This window comes from Charadrius vociferus, unplaced genomic scaffold (assembly GCF_000708025.1).
Source record: "Charadrius vociferus isolate BGI_N301 unplaced genomic scaffold, ASM70802v2 scaffold162, whole genome shotgun sequence".
Lineage (NCBI taxonomy): Eukaryota > Metazoa > Chordata > Aves > Charadriiformes > Charadriidae > Charadrius > Charadrius vociferus.
In genome coordinates, this window is record NW_009647236.1 from 5,071,405 (window position 1) to 5,080,977 (window position 9,573).

The 9,573-nt window shown below is 44.0% G+C and overlaps 2 protein-coding genes across 2 annotated transcripts in view; both read right to left on the bottom strand.

The window, feature by feature from the left end:
• TAF13 (TAF13 RNA polymerase II, TATA box binding protein (TBP)-associated factor, 18kDa) overlaps nucleotides 1-5,820 on the bottom strand; it is an 8,236-nt gene extending 2,416 nt beyond the window's left edge. The window contains exon 1 of the mRNA XM_009879961.1: nucleotides 5,779-5,820. Within this exon, the coding sequence (XP_009878263.1) occupies nucleotides 5,779-5,820 (42 nt within the window). The remainder of the gene's footprint in view (nucleotides 1-5,778) is intronic.
• Nucleotides 5,821-7,162: 1,342 nt separating this feature from the next.
• Nucleotides 7,163-9,573, bottom strand: part of GTPBP8 (GTP-binding protein 8 (putative)) — a 3,700-nt gene continuing 1,289 nt past the window's right edge. Inside the window, exons 2-6 of the mRNA XM_009879962.1 lie at nucleotides 9,321-9,419; nucleotides 8,740-8,870; nucleotides 8,285-8,384; nucleotides 7,747-7,865; nucleotides 7,163-7,290 (exon numbers count right to left, since the gene is read on the bottom strand). Of these exons, the coding sequence (XP_009878264.1) occupies nucleotides 7,206-7,290; nucleotides 7,747-7,865; nucleotides 8,285-8,384; nucleotides 8,740-8,870; nucleotides 9,321-9,419 (534 nt within the window). The 3' untranslated portion in view covers nucleotides 7,163-7,205. The remainder of the gene's footprint in view (nucleotides 7,291-7,746; nucleotides 7,866-8,284; nucleotides 8,385-8,739; nucleotides 8,871-9,320; nucleotides 9,420-9,573) is intronic.

Sequence of the window (9,573 nt, forward strand, 5' to 3'; positions counted from 1 at the left end):
CCCTCCCCGCCTCCCTGGGGCTGCTACCCAGAACAAAGCCGGCTGCAGCTGCTGCTTGCAGGGCCGGGCGTCCTTTTCAGCTGCTTTTATAGGTTTTTAATGTAGCGTATTTTCTTCAGGGGACAAAATTGCAAAGTCTCATCCTCCTCCGTAGGTGCAGACCTTGGCCGTTGTTTCATTTCTCCGCCTGCAGTAACCATCTTGCTCCGTAACCGCTTCCCGGCGCAGCCAAACCCCTGCTCTCCCTGCCTCAGAATGGAAAGAAGCGCGGGGGTAGGACGGGGGAGTTCCCCACTGCCTCTGCTCCCCCAGGGCAGAGCTGGCTGAGCCAGCCCACGCCGCGTGGGGTTGGGTTCCACAGGCACTTGCCTTGGCCCAGAAAGGGGCAGTTTGGGGATGGCAAGGAGAAGCTGCGTACGGGTTGTTTACCTTGAATCAATCACTGTCGCTAGTGGGTCTCTAAGTGTAAAGCATAGAGCTTTGACTTGAAGCTGAGTTCCTGTGCACTTATTATTACGTTGAGTATAAATCTCTGTATTCTGCAGATATGAAAAACAGTAGATGTGCTGTACTGAAGCTCAAAACTAATTTAAATTTCTGACTTTTATTCTAGCACTAAGGTGATACACGAAAGTCAGTGGGCTTCTTCTCCTCCCCCCCCCCCCCCCCCGGTACTGAGAAGTTGATTCCCCGTGGCTTCGTGACAGGGTTTTATGGAAAAAGGATCTCAAATGAACTCTCGAATTTCCCTTTCAGATCATCCCTGACTTAGGAAAGAAGACAGAAACTTTTGCTGATGCCTGGGTCTGGTCAGGAGAAACTGAAGATAAAACTTAACAATGTAAGGTAAGATACTGGTGCAGTTACAACACAGAGTTCCTTGCCCTGTCAGGAGAAGGCTTCGTGGAAGTAAATGCCCATGCACTGGTACCTGGAAGTCCTCGCACTAGCAGTCCCTCACTGTCAGGGGGCCAAGCACAACTCAGAATGACTTCCCCTAAGCCAAAGAACAAGTACAATGCGACTTATAAATCCTTTTTTCCTTTCTATATAGTAACACTTGACTTCTGTCAACACCTAATAATTTATTTTTTTTTTTGGAGATATGTTTCTTGCTGTTAGTCTAAACTAGGTTAAAAATGTCAGGAGAGGCACGCAAAGGAAATGGGCACAGATCAGTTGCTTAAGTAATGCACTTTTCAGGTAGGTTATAATAGAAGGGCCCACGCACCATGTCATTTAACTTGTATTTGTGCCTAAGTTCCCACCTGCAGTTGCAAGGAGATCTGCGTTCCTTTGTAATTTACAGACAAGATTTATCCTCATCAGCTTGGACACCTGTTAGTGTTTCTTAATGTCTTAAATAAATATTAATGTTGAAATGCTTTATACTGTAAAAACATGTTTCTTGTTATTTTTGTTGCATTATTTTCAAGTTGCTTATTGTACTTAATATTTTTGGTGAATTTCTTAGAAGTACTTCTTTAGAGTACTAGGTTTAGAACAAATGTCTCTTAAGTATGCATTAGGAGTCATGTTGGGGAGCCACTAAGGAGGGAATGGTCTTTAAATTGTCCAAAACTATTCCTTTCTCCCAAATGTTGTAAATACTTTGGCCACCTGAACCCTGGCTGCTGTGGGCCAAAGCTTACAGATCTACCTGCCAAATCTTGTAACTGGGGGCTGAATCGCAGGTTTCTCATGCCTTCTGGGTTTTTTGGAAGAAAAAGAATATCTAAATACCAGCACAAAGGCAGCTGTGGTTCTGAAGTCCTGCTGCATCTACACAGACCTTGGTCTGAGTGCATTTGTTTTACCCTGTTAAATAATACTTCTGAATTATGCAATAGCTTACATCCTTCATAAATTGTTGTGAGAGGTTAAGCTAGTTTTCCTGATGCTTGAGAAATACAAGTTTCCTGTGCCTTTGTCAGGTTTTGCCTTAAGAAAAAATTTTGTCTTAAAAGAATTTTTCCTTACAAAGAAAACTTGGTTATGTCTCCAGTAGGAGGCTCCCTCTTCCAGTGTCATAAATGCCTTGCTAAGTCTGAATGAAGGTTTTTCTCTAGGAAGCTGAAGAGGGAGAAGGAAAAGGTACAGCGAGGTGCAGACACTGAAGAGTAGAGCCAGAGAGGGTCTTGATGAAGCACTGAAGGATCCAAAGGAATGAGTTCAAAAGAAATGAGTACAGTGCCTTTCGGTGTCTGAGTCTGAACAGCATTGCCTGAGGGAGCTCGGGGCTGGTGCCATCCCAAGGCACCACGTTCTGCGCTTGCACCAGGGTTGAGGGCGACAGTCCAGCAGCGCTGTATTCATCACACAGGAACCAGTGGAGAATAATTATTGGGGAACAGTGTTAGCAAGAAGAGTGCTAAGATTTATTCCCCCCCCCTGCCCCTTATACTTATTGGCATAATATGTTTTCCATCATTCTCAATGTTTTTCAAAGAAAATACTGGTTTAAGTAGCTATGTCTGTGCAAGTGGTAGCTTTATTGTCTTGTATAAACTTTGTAAGCATGCCACAAGGTGCACAAACACCACTGTAGATTCTTAGAATACAAAACCATAAGCTATCTTCCCTGAAAAAATCTGCTGTATATTTAAGTAAAAAGCTGATAGCTGCTCAATAATTACCTTATTGAGCGAAACAGTTTTCAGTGCTTATATAAGAGATGCTTGTAAGGAGACTAGTTATAGCGGAAGTAGGTAGAGATCACGTATTTAACAAGTGCTTGGACAGTGTTAAATTAGTGTTAAAATAAATCTGTGCATACAGGCTTAATGCTGTGGCTAGTTCTTAGAAGCAGATCAAATTGCAGTTACCAAACCTGGTATTAAAGTCACTTGTGTAGGTAAGGAAGGGAAGCTTACTTTACTTTTTATTGGTGTTGGTTTTAGTTATGAACTGGCTGTGAATGCATCAGATGAGAATAAAAGGAAGTTACAGGACTGGCTATAGCATGTTGTGGAGAGGGTGGCTTCTTACATACAGGCAAGTCACGCCTCTGTGACAGGTGCACCCACTCTGACTGAATTAACAGTACTTTGATTCAGGCATCACCGACAAGTAGCCCAGAGTGAAGTCAGCCCTGTTGTACAAACCTTGAGAGATTGTGCTAGGCCATATCTTCTCAGGATCTTAAGGAATTTAGGTCGTGTCTTATCAGGAACTAACAGTACCAGCCTGAGCTGGGACCAGACAAAACTACAGCCGCTAGACTGGCACAGTTGCATGTACACCAAAGGGGAGTTTGACCACAAGCCAGTCACTTTACACTAAATATCTGCGGCCACCACAGCCCGCTGAGCTCTCTTGCATGGCAACAGGCTGCACAGCGGTGATCTTCCCTTGACGCCTCTTAAGGTTAGTCCACGAGGTTGAGAGATCCTTTACCCGGCATACGGTATCTACAGCGAGGTAAATGACACTTTACATTAGATCTAAAGCATATTGTCTACAAGCTAGCTTAATTATTGGAAATGTAGTAAGTAGTAGAGTGTTTGACCATTGTCTAATCATCATTTAATCATTGTTTATTAAAACCTTTTGGTTAAGCCACAACTTATTCCTCTCTCCTCGGCTTCTTCTGTAAATGGGTTCTGGTCTTGCTCTGTTTCTGAAACACTTAAACAGGAGAATGATGTAAGAAGCTGTATGTCTCCCCGGGTTTGTCCCTGCTTGCACAGAAACAGCTACAATTTCCCCATAAAATACAGTACCATGTTATAGCTGGGATAAGCAGCTACTAAAGTAATCTCAGGCACTAGTTAGCCAGTGATACAGACTGAACACATTAGCTGCTGCTAAAATTTCTGTTTCCTCTCTTGCCAGGAACTTTGATAATTGAGGTAGCAGTACCTTCCTGCTCATGGGCAGCCACCCCACTTAATGCAGAATTAATTGTCTGTATTTAACACTTGGCACGTTCTGTTTGGCATCCAAAATTTGTTTCATAGTGTACCAGAGGGCTCCACGGGAATACATCCTTTTTCTGAGCAGAGTCTGAGAACAATGCTGAGCCCAAGGAGCAAGACCTTAGACAAGAAAAAGAGTGAAAGAAGGCAACACCGAAACAACCTTCAAAGTGACAGTAAACCAGAGCTAGGTCTTTCTGCCTTAGTGCATGTTGCCTCTCTGTGTAAATGCCTCAGAGAGGCTAAATCTGAAATATCTACCTGCTAACTCTCTCCCTCCCTCCCCTCCCCCCCCTTTTAAAATAACTAAGAAACCTGCTTAGGTTACTTCATTCATATTAACAGAATTATTGATGTAGTATCTGGTCAAGGTTCCTACTAAAATACATTCTACACTATAGTGACTGTAGGGAACCGTTGCAAGAATATGGTGAAAATACTGGCCTTGTAGTGCCAGGGTTATAGTGACAGACTAGACCAGACACAGCAGAGAGAGAAAAAGGAGAAAATACTGCTGAAAGACCAGAGTGATCCACAAGGGAAAAGCCTTTTCCATAAAACCCTGTAATCAACGTCACTTCTGCAAGTGACAGGTGCAGAAGAGGCAAAGCTTTACAAGATAACGCTGAGTGCCTGCAGTGTGGTGTATACACTGCAAACAATTTAAGACATCAAAAACATTTAAAACTGAAATGGTCTCTACTGCTTCAGTATGCTGCCAGGCCCACTGTCAATGAATGAGTGGGGGAAAAAAAGGGAGGGCTTTTGGGGCCCTGGCCTGAGAAAGCACCGTTCCTCACTCAGCAACACAGCACATTCCTTAAGAACTTGGCAAGAAAGTATGCTAGTGCATCAGGAGCCTGTCTACCCAAACCACGTTCCCATGAAGACACTTAAATGTAAGTTTTAATGTTTAAGTGAAGGAGAACACTTGATTTTTTGGTTTGAGGTAGAACAAAACCAATTTTCTTCTCAGTTAAGTCTCTAACTAACTGCATTCTCTGAAATTAACAGTATGATTTTCAGACAGTGTCTGCTTCTAGCATTGATAAGGACTGATGTTTATAGTTAGAAGAGACTTAACTGAAAAGTAAAATCACTGAAAAGAAAACTGGTTTTGTTCTACCTTTAAAGAGAACATCTGGCATTCATTTAGTCTCCAGCCCAGCCTAAACAAAAACACTGTCACAGGGGCACTGATTCTTGCGTGAAATAAAACTATGGCATTCCGTCCTGCAGATGGCTGAGGAAAATGCAAGGTATTCCAGTATTTGAAGCATTTGTTAATGAAGATCTGACCAATACAGCAGAAAATCCAGATGTGTCCAAAGGTAAAGCTCGTTCTTCAGGATAAGACTGTATCTACTGTTTCTAGTACAGCTGTAAGAAACTGTATGACATAGCTCCACGTGGCTTGCGCTAAGGACACCTCATGGCAACTATGCACACCCACAAGGATCATGAGGTCCAGTTCAGTCTGCTGCCATTTCAAAGGACTTTATACAAATGGACAAACACACTGAATGTATTTAAGTGGTTAATGAAAGACTTTCTGGCACTGGAAGGTGTTTTGCTCTCAAGAGGGACTGAAACCGGAACTGCACTTTCTTTTACGTACACAGACTTATTTTCAGAGGCTTTTCAGTCCAGGCTGAGGCCTTGAGAACGACAGCCTTGGTGAGACTGATGCTTTTGGAAGATCCTGGTTTTAAGATACTACAAAAAGATTATTTCTGAAGTGTTCACTTGTACCTGTTCCATCTGTCTAGATACTACTGCACTTCTCCCTGGGATCAAGCATCCTATGGGCTGGTTTGCTCTGGAGCACTTTGGGATTAGAGATAAAATACTGAAGAATTACAGGTTTGATCTCCGCTAAGATGTGGAAACCAGACATCGGCATGTTTCTACTGTGTTCCCCACCCACCCCACTTCCTACATGTATGCTGAAAACAGACCTCACTTCATGTCTAATTAGAGTGAGAAGAAATTCCATAATGAAACAAAACACTAGCAATACCTCAGAGTGGTTCACAAAAGACCTGTCCTTTCTTGAGGTTTTAACACTTAATGTAAGTAACTTTGACAGCTGCATACACACATTTGGCAATGTTAAGACATCCCAAGATTGAGTGCCAGAGTTTGACACAGGCACTTAATAGTTTTAGTCTAAATTCTTTTGTAACAACTGCTGCTATAAATGCAGTCCTTTTATTTTTTCCAATTCTGTGCCTTGTAACAAGCCAACTTCAGGTGCTTTTAGCTGCTGCAGGACACAGCTGTGCCAGCTGCTGCAGTGCTCCTGACGCATACGGGACATCAGTATTGTGCTTCAGCTGCCAGGGTAGAACAGATGCAGATAATGGACAATGTGTCTCACCTCTGGCAATTCCTCTGAGTGCAGCTGCAGAAGTTCATGCTGTATTTAAAATGGAAGGTAGATGCAGCAACTGATGGATGATAAAGTGCACGAGGAGAGGGTTCCCCTAGGTGTCAGTCATTTATTCCACTCTGTTTCAAGCCAACAGCGATCAAAAAGCAGATCCCATTAAAGATGCGTCCTTTCCTTCATCCACTTGGAACAGGGAGAACTCGACAAACGCAAGCGGGTCGTGCTATCACGCTGCACCTACTGAACGCACAATGCAGAGGAATTACAAAAGTAAGACATAGAAGTAGTCCTTAAAACACCTTCACAGACAAGGTGTTCACACACACAGGCTATTTCTACTCCAGATGGCCTTAGAGCAGGCAGATTGCACAAGTGCTGGTTTTTGGCCCCTGCTATATAAGCTGAGAGAAGCAAACCTCTGTGTAGCATTCAATTCACCGGGGCCAGTACAGTTTGCTTAGTGTTAGGACTATAGTTTTCTAAACTAAATGCCTTTTTTCATGAAATTACTAGACTGTCTCTAGTATCCTGAATATAGCAGAGCTTAGGCATGCAGTGGTAGCTTTTTTAACATTTAGCTGGAGGGAGAGGAAATGCTGTATTAAAACTTAGCTTCTCTTTGGAGGTTCTCTTTGCTTTTTTCTTCTTAGAACAATCACGTAGGTTTTATAAAACAGTTTTGTAATAACCTGTATTCATTCATATGCAAACTTCCTGAATTGATACATTTATTAAACAAAAAGCTTAGCCTTACAAATACTAATTTATCCAAAAATTTATGCAAGTTTGTAAAAAAAATAAATTCTAGTACCTCGGTTATTTACAACGAAAATCCACACCTCTAGTTTTGGTACCTTTTGTTCTGGGTGAGCCAAGCAGATCAGGAGCCAGTCTTTTCAGCTGGCCTCTACAGTTGGCAGGTTTCCAGTAACATGGGCTACAAAACACCTTAGCAAGTGAACCCCCGAAAATTCCAGAGAACTGTGGAAACGAAGGCATGGATATTCAGTGCCAGAGGTTGCTGTGTCTTGGAGTAACGCAAGCACACTCAGCAACTGGCTGCATTAAATTACATCTCCTGCAGGGCAGTACAACCTTGGTAAATTAAGCACTTCAGCTACATAATCAAACAACTACAGCTTGCTATTGTTAACACAACTCCAAACAAAATAGCAAAGCCCACCAACATGCAACACAGGCACTTCTGCCCCCCTCAGAGAAAGGCCAAAGGAAGAGCAGCCTTGAAAACTGGACTGCGCTCACTTGCAGAGGAGTGGGAAGAAGGCGGCAAGGGGCGTTTCTCCATCAGCAGCCCACCCTCCATCCCTGGGGCACAGAGAAGTGCCACCTCTGGAGCAGACAGACCCATTTCAGGTATTTTGCCCTACTGCAAACCATCACCTGAAAGGAAATGGCAGCGATGGAGATGAGCTTTACCTGACCAGGAATAGCTGAGGAAAGCATCCCTGAGTTTTCTCCTTTACAAAATCCTGGATCCCCAGTACGTTCTTTAACAACAGTCCTCTGGAAGCTCGGTCAATTTTTGTTAACACCATCTGCATGGATCCAGGAAAAGAGGATTAAAAGAGGCAAAGAAGATTATTTTGCTGCTAGCCTGGAACATCTGTAAGAGTGCTGGACTATCCTGCAAGGCAGGCTGAAAGCTCTGCATCATATCTAAGCGGAAAAATGGTATAATACAGTTCACCAAAACACTTTATAGCCTGCATAAGGAGTGGACCTTTTTAAGCTCCTCAAGCTGAGCACTGAAAAAAAAGTGCCCATTTAGTAAACCTAGCAAAAATCCCTTAAATCCCATTTGCCCCCCCCCCCAACACATTTTAGGCCTATTTTATTAACAGTAAAGTGGGGGGTTACTACTTAGGTAGGACAACTTGCATAAGCTCAGGTAGAGGGTACACCTTTACAGATTATCTGTAGCTTATAACCAACATAAGAACAAAGCATTACCTACCACATAAGGAATCCCAAACTCTTCCAACATCTCTACTGCAATATGATCTGTTTTCTGGAGTCCCACTACACCATCAACTAATAGAAAAGTCCTCTTCAAGCTGCCAGAAATACAAGCAACAGTAATCAACACCATTATTCCATGCCTGCTCTGCTACTTCTAAATTCATAAGCAAGAACAATTAACATGCGATCTGGGGATAGGAAGAGACAAGAAACGCCATGGATGGGAGCTGAGGGTCAGCAGGGAGCAGCACCTCAGTCTCTTCTGTGGTTTTGATCTCTCTAAGCACGAATGAGTGACACCACAGAGGTTCCCAGGAAAGTGACATCAGAAATAATCAATACTACCACTGGAAGCAGCTACCCCTCCTGCACTTTTTCACCTAATTACATGACACTGTAGATAGGTGTCTGGTTTTCATTGCTCTGCAGAGGTACAGTTAAGTCCCTTACTTGCGTCGCTCCTGCAGGTAGGCCTCCACCATCTCCACAAAGTCTTGCGGGGCACGGTAGCCGTATCCTGGCATATCCACCAGAGTAAAGTACTTCCCTACTTTGAAGAAATTCATCTTCTTGGTGTGGCCCTGGGGAGATGATTTAGGTAAGATGAAGGAAGGGGATGGCTTTAAAACGTTGCTTTAAGCAGTGGACTAGGAGATGCCCTGCAAAACATCTGTGTAGCATACCCTGCCACCCTCAACCCCCACCCAAGAAGGCTGCAAAAATGCTACTACTGTTGCTTTAAGCTGCCAAGTCTCCTACCCTTGTAGCGATCCTATGCGACTCTACCCTTAAAACAAACTAAAAATACCTTCACAGGTCTCTGTGCTTGGTTCTTCCCAAAGGGCATTATGGCACATCTGCTCACCTCGTATGACTCTTCTGTGCCAGCCCTGCCTGAAGAGCGAAGCTGGGCTCTTTCCACCTTTTCCTTTGCTGGAGAGAGGTCTGTGCCAAGTTACCCAAGTTTCCTCCCACCCTTCTCAGCCCTATCTGGGCTGGCACCGGCTGCTGAAGTTAAAAACGTCACTTACTGGAGTTTTTGACACTCTGACCTCCACTTCTGGAGACAGTGAGAACAGGGCCCGGATTAAAGACGATTTCCCCACGTTACTCCGGCCGATGAAGCACACCTGCAGCAGGAGGGGCAGAGAGAGCAGTCAGCGTTCCTACACCCGTCCGCCTGCCCTCACCCAACGCGTCCGGGCAGGGGGCGCCCCTCCTGCTGCAGCCGCTCCCGGTCATCTGCCACCCCTCCGTGCCCATGCCCGCTACTGCCCCACGCAC